This window comes from Grammomys surdaster, unplaced genomic scaffold, assembly GCF_004785775.1.
Source record: "Grammomys surdaster isolate TR1022 unplaced genomic scaffold, NIH_TR_1.0 136, whole genome shotgun sequence".
NCBI classification, from domain to species: Eukaryota; Metazoa; Chordata; class Mammalia; order Rodentia; family Muridae; genus Grammomys; species Grammomys surdaster.
The window spans coordinates 13,867,277-13,882,459 of NW_021604594.1; the positions used below are offsets into that span (position 1 = coordinate 13,867,277).

At 44.5% G+C, this 15,183-nt stretch overlaps 1 protein-coding gene and 1 pseudogene across 1 annotated transcript in view; one reads left to right on the forward strand and one right to left on the reverse strand.

Moving 5' to 3' along the window:
* Positions 1 to 699: 699 nt before the first annotated feature.
* LOC114617434 lies at positions 700 to 1,590 on the forward strand (annotated as a pseudogene).
* A 437-nt stretch (positions 1,591 to 2,027) lies between these two features.
* Positions 2,028 to 15,183, reverse strand: part of Gad1 (glutamate decarboxylase 1) — a 40,020-nt gene continuing 26,864 nt past the window's right edge. Inside the window, exons 11-17 of the mRNA XM_028762957.1 lie at positions 13,918 to 14,034; positions 12,686 to 12,750; positions 10,347 to 10,425; positions 9,055 to 9,204; positions 6,700 to 6,807; positions 4,209 to 4,298; positions 2,028 to 3,419 (exon numbers count right to left, since the gene is read on the reverse strand). Of these exons, the coding sequence (XP_028618790.1) occupies positions 3,246 to 3,419; positions 4,209 to 4,298; positions 6,700 to 6,807; positions 9,055 to 9,204; positions 10,347 to 10,425; positions 12,686 to 12,750; positions 13,918 to 14,034 (783 nt within the window). The 3' untranslated portion in view covers positions 2,028 to 3,245. The remainder of the gene's footprint in view (positions 3,420 to 4,208; positions 4,299 to 6,699; positions 6,808 to 9,054; positions 9,205 to 10,346; positions 10,426 to 12,685; positions 12,751 to 13,917; positions 14,035 to 15,183) is intronic.

Genomic DNA, 15,183 nt, shown 5'->3' on the forward strand with positions numbered 1-15,183 from the left:
ATACAGTTGCTAGAAACATGAGCTAAGATAGGCTTTCAAGAGAGCTCACCACTGGCCTCCATCATCTTTCTACTGGGAGCTAGCAGCCTTAAACAATGGCAGAATGAGGGAGCAGAGAGGAATTCTATGCTGCATAAAACTTCGAAGGTACTCTTATTTCTGAATGGTCAACTGCAAACTTGTAGGCACTTGTACCTGAAAGGCTGTAGACGCTATGGAAATGGCCAGAATTCAAATAAAGGCAGGGTACAAAAAACCCACAGGAAGGATTTTGAAGAATAACAGAAAAAAAAGAATAAAGTACCTTTCTGATCACTCCCAGTTTGTTTAGCCAATCTCAGAACTTGTGTACAGGGGTCACTTCTCTATCCCCTACCTGTGTTGTAGACAAAGACTTGTCTTCTAATGAATAAGGCCCTGTTTATAGCTTAACCAAATAATGCAGAAATTGAGCCCCTTCTCCTGATGATCCAGCACCTAAATATATTTCTTAAAGAACTAAGTTGGGGCCACCGTACAAGCACACATAACAAGGAGCTGTTATTCTGTGACTGACAGGCAGAAATGCCAGATGATCTAAGTTCCAAACGATAAGGGATATTTGTCTCCTACACTCACCACTGCAACCTTGGAGCCCATAACTGTCCCTGAGGTAGAGGATGGAAATACTTGTTTACTAATGAGGCATGCAACTCCAAGATGCAGCCAGGAAGGTGAGAAACTGGGTTTGCCCCCCTCTCCTCCACTCCCGCCGCGGCCCCACCCCCCCCCCCCCCCCGGGACGAAACGCACATACAATTTAACTAAGGGCATAGGAACCTGCAACAGTTGGTAAAGGCTCAACTTAACCAGAAACATCACGGGCCAAGATGGCTGCCCCCATCTGCGTGTGGGGTGTTGGTGGTTGGGGCTGGGTCTGGGAGTGAGGCGTGCAGTCTGGAACCTTCCAGGGCTCACACAGGTGAGGTAGAGCCTTTATGCCCCCGAATTCAGGGATCCCTTAATAGACAAGGAATATTACCGCAAGCCGGTAGAGGAACTCACTGAAGAGGAGAAGTATGACCAGGAGCTCAAGAAAATCCAGCTCATCAAAGTTGCGGCTGCGACTGAAACTAGCTCAGTGTTCATTTTTGGAGACCTTGTCGTCAGCAAATTCACCAACGTGATGATGATGAAAGGAGGCAAAAAAGTTCTGGCCAGATCCCTCATGGCCCAGACTCTGGAAACAGTTTGAAAAGTACCATGCTGCCTCAGCAGAGAGACAGGCCACCATTGAACAGAACCCCCTACAGGATCTTCCAGGCACTGAAAAAACTGTGAACCTGTGACTGGGTTGGTGCCTATCCTTAAAAGGGGCCATTTCTACCAGGTCCCTGTGCCTCTAGCTGACCGATGTCAGCGCTTCCTGGCCATGAAATGGATGATCACAGAGTGCTGAGAGAATAAACTGTGGCAGACCCTGATGCCAGAGAAGCTGCCCATGAACTGCAGAAGGCGTTTCATAACCAGGGTCCCGTAATCAAGAGGAGGCACAATGTGCATAAGATGGCAGAGGCCAACCGTGCCCTGGCCCACTACCGCTGCTGGTAGCAGGGAAGGAGAGGTGGACATGCTGCCATGAGAAAGAAACCACTTGCGGGCTGGAGAGGTGGCTCAGTGGTTAAAAGCACTGCTCTTTCCAAATGACCTGGTTTGATTCCCACCAACCACATGGAGGCTCACTAACCACCTGTAACTCCTGTTTCAAAGGTTTTGACACCTTCTGACTACTGTGGGCACCAGGCATACACATGGTATACAGACATATGTGCAGATAAAACATCTATACATATAATACCACTAATAATGTTAAAAAATACTTGGAGAAAACAAAACAAAACAAAACAAAACAAAACAAAACAGGAACATCACCTGAAGCCAGCTAATGGGAAATGGATGGGCCATGGATAATCCCAAATAAAGTCTCCTGGAACTCTCTCTTTATACATGAAACACAGACTGGAAGAAAAAAAAATGGATACAAATTCTTCGTGGAGAATATTTTTTATTTTGTTTATATTCTTCTTGCATACTCTAAATGCACAGTGTGGGTTTCATGTCTTCAAAAACACTTGTGGGACTGGTCAGTGTATCGGAGATCTTCGGAAACGTTGCCTTAGGTTTCAGCTAAGCGAGTCACAGAGATTGGTCATAGACTACTACAAAATTACAGGAGATCTAGTTATAATTATTCAACAGTTACTAGAAAAGCTTTGAGAACACCTGACATACAACCTGAGGAGGGGGAGAGAAGAGCAAAGGCTACTGAAGCAAGATTTCCATAACAGGACTCTATGTACAGTTTTAGAATTCTTTTCCAGACAGTACACATATGTTTAAATCATTATGTTAAGGGCACTCTAATATAAATGCAAGTCTCACTAATTTTCATCTTTTCTCTTTGGCTCACAAATGCACGAAAATACCATAAACAGTATCCAGAACTTACTCCATTAATATATAAATAAGATACGTTACAAATGGGAAGAAAATACAAGATGTCTCTTTAACATGGTATATATTTGAATATAAATAAGCAAATATCTCACTGACATACAATTAAATCATTATATGCACTTTCCTCTGCCCAAAGATAGACAACAGTAATATACACAGTTTACACAGATGAATCTCTAAAACCCAGTAACAGCACAATTGTGACAAAGACTCTGCTACTATGTTCCCTAGCAGGGTACTAACAGGGAGGGTGTGACATCTGTCATCTACTGGTACTTTCTGTCATCTATCATCCCTTTAGGTAGGAACAGCCCTCATAGGGAGGTAAGCTCCCACCAACAGCCTTTCCCTGGGTCCCTAGGACACTGCAGTGGGGGTACCATCTGTCCTGCCGTTGCTTGTGAGATGGTTAGCCTCTTAGTAATTGCTGGGGGTGAGGCTAATTCCTTGGGGATGAGCGACATGCTGTGGTCTAGGACTAAGTCACATTCACTATACATACATGTACATAGAGAGAGGTATATATAACTGTACATATATACTGTGTTTCTAATGTGCAATTTTTTTTAAAAGAACATTATTTCCCGCTAACTCTAACAAACAAGCTTACGTGAGATGTGACAAATATTCTTTAAGAGATTATAATTTCCTTCAATGAATGGCCTAGGTGTGTCAGCTACTGACAGAGCCGTGTTCTAGAGTGCCAGAGGGGCAAGATCATGGCCGGCGATTCTGGTTCTGAAAGGGGATTACAGATCCTGACCCAACCTCTCTATTTCCTCAATGAGGAAATCGATGTCAGACTGGGTGGCGGCTGGGTTGGAGATGACCATCCGGAAGAAGTTGGCCTTGTCCCCTTGAGGCTGGTAGCCCACCATGGTTGTTCCTGACTCCATCATCAGGGCTTTGATCTTGGGAGCCACCTTGAGATGGAGAACATAAGGCCAAATTCAGCACCAATGCTGACACGTCCTCTCTTTTAACAGATCAACTTGACTTCCTTTTTTACTATGTGTCTAAAACAACAACTGTTTTAGAACCAAGTGTTTTTCAAGGCTAATATCTAAACCCACCCAACCACCAGTTCCTTTAGAAAACATTGAACAAGTCAACTGTGAAAATCTGTCTTGGAACAATGAAAATAAAATAAAATAAAATAAAATAAAATAAAATAAAATAAAATAAAATAAAGAAGAAGAATCAAAGACAGAAAACAGTGCAATTTTGATGCATATAACTTAGAGTTCAGTATACTGCCTGGCACACAGATTAAGTTTATCAAATATCCATTCCATGGTTGCACGCCTAACAAGTTACATAAATACGGCAACTCTGAATGGATAAACTAGACGTAGAAATCGACAGAGAACGTGAGTCTGAATTCAACTAGGCTTGGACTTAGTAAAATACAGCAAACAGAGTAGAGTGTGGGATGTTCCAACAGAGCTGCCGAAACAAAGAGCTTCAGTCCAAATCGGAACTCCATTTTTTTTTTAAAAAGAGATTCCTATTGTATCTGAGCCGCAGCCAGGGACAATGCAGACCCTAGATGTATAAATTAAGATGGCTTTGTAACATCCATTACCCAGAAGTCCACCTTGAAACTTTTTTTTTTAAATCCTTTATAAGAACAGCATGGTGGCACCAAGATGGCCTGACCAGTGAGCCAAACAGCAGTAGCATGGCATCAGACAGGAAGAGCTCATCCTTACCCTGTGTAGTTTTTCTCGCCGCTCAGGGCTATCTGGAACCCCTCGGAGGCTTTGTGGAATGTACCAGAAACAGACGTTTGTGTGCTCAGGCTGTAGAAATTTCAGAGGACAGTAAAACAAGCAAGAATAAAGTGATTAGAACTTGACCCAAAGCTGGAGACATTTTAGAGAAAGTTGTTTTGGTTTTTCCCAGTTCAAAAAAAAAAAAAAAAGGGAGGGCAGGAGGATCTGAATGACGTCATCAAAGCAGTGCATAAATACACTAGACAGGAAGTACTGCTTATCCACTCTCTCCTGTAAAGAGAGCTGGCTCCCCAACCCCCAATGAACTTTCTAGATCCCCCAAGCCTCTTGAATGATAAAAGATAAAACCTATGGCATTTTAGTAACTCAGGAAAGGGAGTCACTTTGCTGTTTGTAGGGTACTGCAGAGAGGGAAGCTGCTTAACTTACTTTCTTTGTTGGTGAGAGAGGTTTGCAGCTCACTTAGAAGTTGCTAGCACAGTGCCTGTGCCTGAGCAGCGTTCTCAACCTTCCTAATTCAGACCCTTTGATACAGTTCCTCATGCTGTGCTGACCCCCCAATCATAAAATTACTTCTGTTGCAACTTCATAACTGCAGTTTTGCTATGGTTACGACTTGCAACGTACATATCTGTTTTCTGTGAGTCATTTGCCCCCCTAAAGGGGTCACGACCCACAGGTTGAGAAGCGCCATTCTAGGTGGCTGGAGACATCATCGGTCTCATTTCAAAGTTCTACTAGATAGAATGTGTAAACCTGTAAAGGGAAGTCCCACAGACAGGGCGCGTGAGCACCACATGCTGACGGCGAGTGCTCAGGACTCTGGTGCTCATTTACTGACTCGCAGGTGCTCTCTCGAGTACCTGGTAAATAGACACATGCCAGCCGTGACTGGTGCTCGGTTACAGCAGGTTATGAACAGCTGTTTTATGTATGAACAGGCTTTCTTTTACCAGGACTGGCAGTGAGTCCGTATTTCTTTATTCAATTGTAAACTCCACCAGGGCAGACACAGTATTTGTTTTGGCCAATAATCTATAACCCAGTATCTGGCACCCAGGAAATATTGGGCTGACAGGTGCTTTGCTGTGTATAATGGGGGGAGTGTGTGAACCTAGGCAGAGGCAGTTTATCAGGCTCTCTTCATAATGAATCCATGGGGAGCAAGCCCTCATTTAGAGCCAGTCTTGGAAGATGAGGATATACCTGACCTCTAAGCTTCTTGGGCCTGGGAGATACTTATCATGGATCGAGTCCAACTCAAGACAGAGCCAAGAACAATGAAGGGGTAGGACCTGCCACGGGAAGCGCTCTAGGTCAAAGAGCTGGCTGCGAGCCATGTGCTTTAGGGCTCAGCGCCTTTAACTTTGTACTGAACTTCATATGGGGTTGTGTGACTGATTGGGGCGGGTGATTATAAAAGAGATCTGGTTATAGAATGAGCTAAGCTTAACTCTAAATCAAACATGTAATGAATCTGGGGCTTGCTGGCAGTGCTCGCCTGTGTTCCATGATGTCCCCTCACTACAGACTTGGTTTTGAGCATACAGCATGCGTACCTGCTCTACCCATGCCGCATAGTGTCACACAATGTCAAGGAAGGCTGCCTGAAACAGCCCCAGAGCCCAGACTGCTGCATGTTGTGAACAACAGGGTTTTCACTAGACATACAAACTGCGCTGTGCTTGCAGAAAATGGGTCAACTACAGAACAAAGACTTGTAATATTTCCCTTTTGATATTCTGCCATTATGTACTGTATATACATACTGTATATGTGTGTACTATATGCCCTATATGTGAGCAGCATTCTCTACATTGAAGACTATAAAATCAAAAACTTACTAAACTCTGAAAAATGTTAAGGATCCTCTACATCAGTGGCCCTCAAGCTACCTCATGCTGTGACCCTTTAATACAGTTCTTCACATTGTGGTGACCCCACCACCACCATAAAATTATTTTTGTTGCTACTTCATAACTGTAGTTTTGCTACTGTTATGAATTATAATGTAAATATCTGTGTTTTATGATGGTCTTAGGCAACCCCTTTGAAATGGTCAGTCGTCCCTGAGTGAGTCACAACCCATAGGTTGAGTGCCACTATACTGAATCTTGCAGTATCATATAGTCAACCAAATTGTAATACTTTGTGTACAAATAAACAATAGCACCCCGTCTCATTAGCATGCAAATTTTCTTTTAGTCTTTAGTAACGGCAAAACTGTCTACCAGAGAATGGCTTTAAAATAATTATCTTTACTATTCATCCTCAGTCTGTCTATTTTATGTATCCGTACACCTGAGGTTGTGTAAAAATATCGGGGGTGAAAGGACCATCAATAGTTAAAGTTCAAGTCCCGTTTTGAATGAGATGATGAGACATTGGTGATCTGAAGCTCCAGGAACTTCCTGTGTGCTTTTTTTTTCTGGAAGCACTATGTGTCCAGTCCACGGTGACAGCTTACCTCACCATCGAAAACCATCTCAAACTCTTCTCTGTTTTTAATCTTGGCATAGAGGTATTCAGCCAACTCCAGGCATTTGTTGATCTGATTTTCAAATCCTACAGTGCCCTGTTTCAAAGAAGAAAGCTGTGTTTGTTGCTGTCAAGTTGCATTTCCCTGTGATGGTCATTTGGGAAGGCTACCCTGGCCTGGTTTACAGGGCATTTAAAGCAGTGTTATCTAGGAGGTGATTAGGAAGGCACATCTAATTAAATGTGCACCGCTTCTTCAAAGCCCTGAGTACACGAAGATGCTTTCTCTTTCTAGGACCTTCGTTTGGTCTCTTAGAAGTTGTTCTCAGCAGGGCTTTAGCTTCCTATAAGTCAGCTACAAGCTAGTTGGCTTCTGGATAGAACCACTCAAAGTGTCCTATCTGGACTGAGGCCTCTCTACAAACTGTTCCAGGTTGCGATGGAATGAGTTAGAGTTGCCAAAAAGAGGAACTTTTAAAAACGTATATTTATCTGCCCTTGCTCTCACTCTGCCCCGCCTCTCTCTCCCCACCCCCCACTTTGTGTGTGTGCATGTGCAGGCCTTTGTGCATACCTGGGACTGAAGGTCAGAGGACAATTAGTGAGGACCAGGTTTCTCTTTTCACCATGTGTGTTCTGGGATTCAAACTCTTGGTGGCAAGCACCTACCTCTACCTGCTAAGTCACCTTGCTGGTTCAATTGAGAAGCTTTTAAAACAAATGTACTTACTGATGTTAACAAGTAGTGACTTTGGGCTTGTGTTTTGCATTTCATTGTTTTAACACTTTCATGATAGGTCAAAGGAAATACCATCTAGTGCTTCATCACAGATACTTTAAAAGACGCTGTGATAGAATGCATCTTCCTCAGCCATGTGTCCTGGCCAAACCTGTCCCCAGTCCTCACTGGCAATTCACCTTCCATAGAACAGTGTGTCTGCTTCCAGCAACAGGCCAGCGGGCGAGTGTGGAAGCCACAGTTCTCAGCACACGCCCGGAGACTGCACTAGCTCTAACTACTCCCAAACTGGCTGAGCGAGTGTGAGTTTCCAAAGCCAGCATGGCTGATTAGCAGAGCAGCATCTGGCTGCTGACTGGGTTGGTGTTAATGAGAACAGATGCACAAGGCTGGCCTTATGGGTGGCTGAAGAGCCCAGACAGAGTCCAGAGATGGCATAGCAGGAGCTTCTCCAAGAGGTGGTTATAGGGGACTCTCCCATGCAAAGGATCTCCACCCCAGGATCTTCCCTCCACAACCTAGGGGTTGAACCTCCTGGGGACAGCTCAGGAGGCTACTGTTAGACAAAATGAAGATGTAATTATGGAGACAGGCCATGTGATCATTACAGCAGTGCAAAATGACAGGGCTTTGTCTCTTATTGTGGTAAAGGCATTTATATGCTCAAAATGCCTATGATTACTTTGTGGGAGAAATCAAATCCAGACTCTACATTCAGGAGAGATGACTTAATGAGGAAGGAAACTAATCATCTGTCAGTCTTCTCTACAGAAGAAAAAATATCAGACTAGACATTGCTGGAAAGCCTTATTGTTTGGAGGGAAAATTAGTCCAAATCTTTACTATGGAAATGATTTAAATTAGCAAATAGTAAGTAAATAGAAACAACAGAAGCAATGCAAAGCTCTGAAATCCAGACTGCCTTTAACTTGGCTGCCTTCTTCCCAGACCCACAAAGGAGTTTTATAACCTTTTATCTATCTGCTCTAAATAATTTTAGCGTTCTTAAGAATTATTGTGGAGGACAGGCACGATGGCTCAGTGGGTAGTGGTGCTTGCTGCCAAGCCTCACAGTCTAAGTTTGGTCTGGGAACCCATAGGTTGGAAAGAGGGAACCAACTTCTGCAAGTTCCCCTCTGACCTCCACATGCACAGAGTGGCACACACACACTCACACTCATGAACACACACAGAGAGAGAGAGAGAGAGACAGAGACAGAGAGAGACAGAGACAGAGAGACAGAGAGATAGAGAGAGAAACCGTTTTGTTTTGTTTTGTTTTTTTTAATTTAAGAGGAATTATTGTGGAAGTCCTCTTGGCAAAGTTTTTAGTAATAAGAGAATTACAAGAGTAAAAACTTTCAATAGTGATTCAAACTAAGGAGAAGGAACTGAAGACGAGAAAATTGACACACAGAGAATTATTCCTTTCACAAAGAAGGTATAGCTAGCTCAATTATCTAGATACGGCTACATGCGCAGTGAACTATCTGTGGCCCATCACTGCCTCCCTGTCACCAGCCCAGGCTAGCCACAGTTCCCTGCCTCCCTGTCACCAGCCCAGGCTAGCCACAGTTCCCTGTTTCCTGGATCTTCCCTTCATACCTTTGCTTTCCACATCAGCCAGAACTTGAAGATGTCCACGTGGCGGCCACACTGAATCGCCTTGTCCCCAGTATCGTAGGAGACGTCATACTGCTTGTCTGGCTGGAAGAGGTAGCCTGCACACATCTGGTTGCATCCTTGGAGTATACCCTGTCATGAAAATCAAGATGTGAGCAATTCTCCTCACCAGTCAGAGATGTGGGGGTGAGGATGGACTGGGGGCCCACACTTCCTTTCTTCTGAGGCCTTCCATAGGTTCAGATGTCCTTTAAAGTCACTCTTGGGAAAACCCCTGCCTGTCTGCCTCCAAACCTTGCTTTCCTTCTGTCACTTAGGTCAGAAAAAGTTCTATTGTGTTGGATGCCTACCAGGGCCTCAGCGTTCCTCTAAGGGACATCTGGCCATTTAAGTGGATTAATTACTTTGCCGTTCTTTGGGCGGGGCTTGGAGTAAAAACTGCTGTGGGTGGGGAAACTGGTGCTGTGAAGAACTTCCTCCCCCCCCAGAAGCTACCCCACCAAGTCTTCCAATTTATTCAAGACCCACTATGATGTTAGGGTAAGTGGAGGAGAGCCGGTGAGGGTTCTGACTCCCAAAAGAGACACCTGAGGTGGGTACCTCTCTTGCAGTAGGTCTGTGCACATCAGGGCACTGAGTGTATGTGGGGTGTGGGGGTGGGGAGAAAAATAAGTCTGCAGCTGACTTACAGAAGCTTTTGTAGAGATTACATTTATTTATTTTGTGTGTGCATGCACACACTTCTTGTGTGAGTGTATTACACATACACACACACACACACACACACACAATTGTACACCATGGCATATAGTAGAGATAAAAAGACACTTGAGGGAGTTAGTTCCCTCCTTCCTCTATGTGAATCCCAGTGAAAGAACACAGAGCCTTATGCTTGGCTGCCTTTACTCACGGAGTCATTTTTTGGCCTTACAGAAGTCCAACAGTCCCCGCTGCCCTAAGCTGGGATCTGTATTTCCTGTTCCATCTAACTTTTTTCAGCTCTTCAGACTACAGACATCCACTAAGAACCCAGTGTATGCTCCAGTGAGCGCAGTTTGTTCTCACTGATTGGGATTAGCAATCATTCTCAGGTCTGTCCACACATGAAGAAGTGCCCAAAGGAGCTGACTAAAGGATCTGTCACCAACAGGGTCCTAAGCACTGAACAAAGACAAAGGGCAGCCAAGAGCCAAGAGGAAAATCAGTGTTAGCTGGGAGGGTGGGGAAGAAGTCTTCGGGCTCCCCCTGGGACTACCAACCGAGGGAGTACAAACCTTTTCCTTGACCAGAATGGCAGAGCACTGGAGCAGAACGCCCATCATCTTGTGAGGGTTCCAGGTGACTGAATTGGCCCTGGAAGACACACAGGAACCTCTGAGAAGACGGGAGGCAGGGAAAGAAGAGCCTATCCTCTCAAGGAAAACTCCACTAGCCCATCTCCACTGAAGTCACGGCTGCTTTCCTTGCCCAGTCTCCTAAATCGACCTTCAGCGGGAAGTGCTTGCTTCAGGCAGTCTCTCAAGGTAGTCTTTATAACTGCAGAATTCTATATAACTGCTTTTAACAACAGCTGCCAGTAACTCATTACATACCCTACTGATCTCAGAGCTTTGGGTGTATATGACAGGAAATGGGGCTAACTAAGGTCTGGGACTTTGCAGGTATGCACTCCAAATCTGGACCTTAGTCCTGACATTTTCTAGCTTGTGTACATTACACAGCTCATTTGTGCTTCAGAGTTCACATCTATCTCATCAGAATGGAATAAAAGATAAAACAAGTTCATGGAATATGTAATCAGAGGGCCCTGCATACGTGATTGTCATGGCAACACTATGCTAGAGATATTCCCATTACTTCTCATTTACAAAGAGAAACAGATGCACAGATAGGTTAACCATGTTATCCAAAGTCTCACAGCTGGGAGATGCTGGATCATGGTCCAGCTCCAGGATTCTCTTTACAGAACTAACACTCATAGTCCATATACTAGACTGCCTCCTTCTAGGTAACAGCCTTGACTAACTCCTTCCTGCCTTTCTGTTTTGATTTAAAGAAGGGCTAGTGATGGGGACCCCCCTGCCAATGGCGCACTTCAATGCAATGATCAGCTGCACCGCCCGTAGACTTTGACTACCTAGCAACAGCGATTGAGAAATCAGCATAATTTTTGCCAGTCTGGGCCGCCATGCTTACTTAACAAGCACGGTCTCCTAGCAACTGGATCACTCTGTCAGACACAATTAGATGACTAAGGAGCACACTAGCTAAGACAATTCGGAAACAACTGAGTGTAACGTATAGTAATTCAAACTTGAGAAATTTGCTTCTGTGGGTTACAGACCCTTTTCTGATGATCTTGGCCATCTCTGTTAATACCCGAGACAGGTGTTTCCTCTGATGTAACAATTCCCTTGAGCATGTCTGTGCCCACCCAGCACTAACTCCTCGATGTGGGCTTTTAGCCTCTTCCTTAGAGTGTGTGTGTGTGTGTGTGTGTGTGTGTGTGTACGCATGTTCTGAGTTTCAAGAAGCAGGCAGAGCTTGAAGAACTTTCCCCCCACATTCCCCAAAAGGATCCCTGATGAAAGAGGCCTTAGACAACTCCCAGGAAGGTTGACTAAGTGCTGGCATCATAGAAAACGATACCATGTCAATCCACTTAGAAGGCATGAAGTTAACCAATTTTGTCACTGCTGTTGCATATCAAGTCATTAAAAATTATATTTAGATCTCACAAAATGGCTTTCTGAATGACCTGAAGGCTCAAAGTAAATGATTCTCTGCTACTGCAAGTGGAGGGAAATAGGGCATGATGTGGGTTGGCACTCTTCAGGAAACATGCATGCTGTAACGTTAAACAAGAACAAGCTTAGTGTTAACTCTTTCACCTGGGTCCAAGGATGGAAAATAAGAACTGCCTGAGATAGTTCATATATTTCCCTCCAAATTATATAGTCATATATTCATCTTTAACAAACCAATCTTGTATTGAGATGGTGTTTTGAAACAGAGAAGAGAGCAGGTACAGTCACAGCTACAGAATTCAGAGTCGTAGCTAGGAGAATGCTCCCATGAACTTCCAGGCCCAGTCTTCTTACTGCCTGGTCTTCACCTGTTCCACATCCACTGTCCTCAAGAAGGCCAAGAGTTGTGTCTCTGGGCCTTTGTATTGACCACGCTGTTAATTATTGTCATGTATAGACTGCCTGGAATATTCTTTTCTACATTGTTGCTTCCTGCCTCTCTTGCTGTAGCTACTGAGGTAAGTCAGGGGAGCTGGGTATCTCAGTCATCAGCTTACCGAAGAAGAGGAGCTAAAGGAATCAATGACCTCCCTGTCTCCTTCTCTTTTCTCCTTCCTAGGCACCTTACTGGGTGACTCACTTCACCCTGTGTGAAATCACCGAGGACTCATTTGACTCAGAAATAAACCATGCACTCGAAAGACACCAGCTGAGCTAAAGTTTGCCTAGTCTGATTGAGAAACCCAACTGAAAATCAGGGCTCGGGGACTTAAGTCTGACATGGGGGCTGGGAGGGGTAGGGGTGGGCCAAGGTGTATAGTGTATCTGAAGCGGAAGATGAAGGAGGGCTATAGAGCCTACTGTACCTTTCTATGCCGCTGAGTTTATGGCGGTGCTTCCGGGACATGAGCAGCCCACCACCCCAGGCAGCCTGCAAGGACAGAAAAGAGACAAGAGGAGCTGTAAGGCTGAAGACTCTAAAGTGAAGATAGGCATTCTTTTGTTCTAGCACTAGAGGAGCAGAGACAGGCACATCTCTATGTGTTTGAGGCCATACTTGTCTATGTAGCAAGTTCCAGGCCAGTCAAGGTTACACAAGGGATGACCTATGGAATAAGCACACACCGACAGTTCTAGCTGCCCAGGCTGCGGGCACTTCAGTGCTTGCCATTTCTTTACATCAACTTCCTCCAGAGACTGTCTTAGTGATCTAGAAAAAGTGGGCTGACTTTGTGGTAACTGGAGAAAACCCAAAAGCCCAGAGTGCTGTGGCAAGCCAGGGATTCTCTGACCCCAATGTACTCATCCTGACAGCTACGAAGATACTGAAGGCTGCTTAGAAGGCAGGAGCAACTGCTAGCCTCTTCCAAAAAAAAAGTCTTGAGAAACTCAGAAGCCCTAGTCATAGGAGACACTGCTCTGGGTACCATGATACCTGTTTTACTGAATAGCCCGGCATAGCAGGCAACACAGCATGGGCTTTGGTAGCCATTTAGATTTTTCTTTTGTCTATATCCAAGAAATTATATCCAGTAAGAGAATGGAGGGGAGCTCCAATGACATATGTAAGAGCATAAGAGCACACATTTGCTAAACTTTGGGATTACTCTCATAGCTGCTCATATCTTCTGTATACATCCTGATTTTCCTGCATGCAGCAGATGGGCGTCTTTCTAGAAGTATTCCAGATGGGGGATGCAGGCAGGTGACTAAGTGTTCACACTCATGGCCACTTCCTGTACGTCATGTCTTATTTCTTTTTCTGAGATTCTTAGTCTTTTTCTGAAAATCTTTTCTGATTCTCTGAAGTCAGCTATATTTTACTTTACATCCATTCATCCAAACTGTCCATCACAGTAGACTCTAGAAGGCTCCACACAAGACAACTATTGGCCAGGACGGAATGAATCCCAGAGGGTGGCCAGGTTCTGTGGCATGCACTGTTCACAAATGGCTCACTGAGGAGTGGGGAAGAACAGGAGCTAATGTATGTAGGTAGGGCCAGGGAGAGCATTCAGAAGAGCTGGAGGCAAGGCTGAAAGCAGGGTTGTTTCTGTCCCTCCCCAGGACAGGGCAATGTGTGGATGAGGACACTTACATCCACATGCAACCAAAGGTTGTATTTCTCACATATGTCCGCGATCTCCTGTATTGGATCAAACGCTCCATAAACAGTGGTGCCTGCAGTTGCGTTGACGTAAAGGGGAACATATCCCTACAAGGTGAAAGAGATAGCTGATTAGTGCTTTTAAAAATATTTTCATTTGTTTACTTATTTGTTTGGAGTGTATGTGTGTGTCTGTGTGCCCAGTGTGTACTGGCACCCTCAGAGCACAGAAGAGGGTCGTAGATGCCCCAGAGATGGAGTAACAGGTGGTTGTAAACCTGATGTAGGTGCTGAGAACCAAACTCTGGTTCAGTGGAAGAGTGTTATGCCCTCTTAGCTGCTGAGCCATCTCCCCAGCCCCTTGTTTGTGCTTTTAACCTTTCCCAACTGCTTGTTTCTATGGGACGTAGAAGGCACCAATCTTTATTTCTAACTGTGAGCTAAGCTGGTGAAATTAGAGACAGTGGCTAGAAGTAGTCTTTGTCGTTCCTTTTTTCATTCAACAGGGATATTTTGTTGTTGTTGTTGTTTTGAATGACTTTTATATGCCAGGTCTTTTGGTGCTGGGAACAGTACAGGGAGCAAGTAGATAAAGAGTTCTAACATGATGGACTTAAATTAGATAAGCAATATATACATACATATACATATACATATACATATACATATACGTGTGTGTGTGTGTGTGTGTGTGTGTAATATACTACAGTGGTAAGTTATATGACACTGAGGAAACTAAAGGAAAAACAATAAGTATTTGGAGAGATGAGCACTTTTGTGCATCATCTGGATGCTGCTCTCTGAGGGAGCCATGTTGTTCTAAGTGGTTTGATAACACAAGTAAACTCAAACTTTTTTTTTAAGATGTGGATACAAGGACTTGGGAATTAGCTCATTTGGTAAAGTGCTTGCTTTGAAAACATAAGGACCTCAGAATTCACACTTAAAAAGCCAAGCACGTTTGTAATCTCAGAACTGGGTAAATGGAGACAGGTGTGTCCTTGAGGCTTGCTGCTCCACCAACCTAGCCTGCCTTGTGAGTTCCAGGCAGGGAGAGACCTTGTCTCAAATAAATGATGGAGTGCCTATGCTTCATGTCCTCAGGTTTCCATACACGTCTGCACACACACAAACACCTGCATGCACACAAACACCTGCATGCACACTTGCACACACAAACTCCTGCACACACCTGCACACTCACACCTGCACACACACCTGCACACCACACCTGCACACTCACACCTGCACACACAC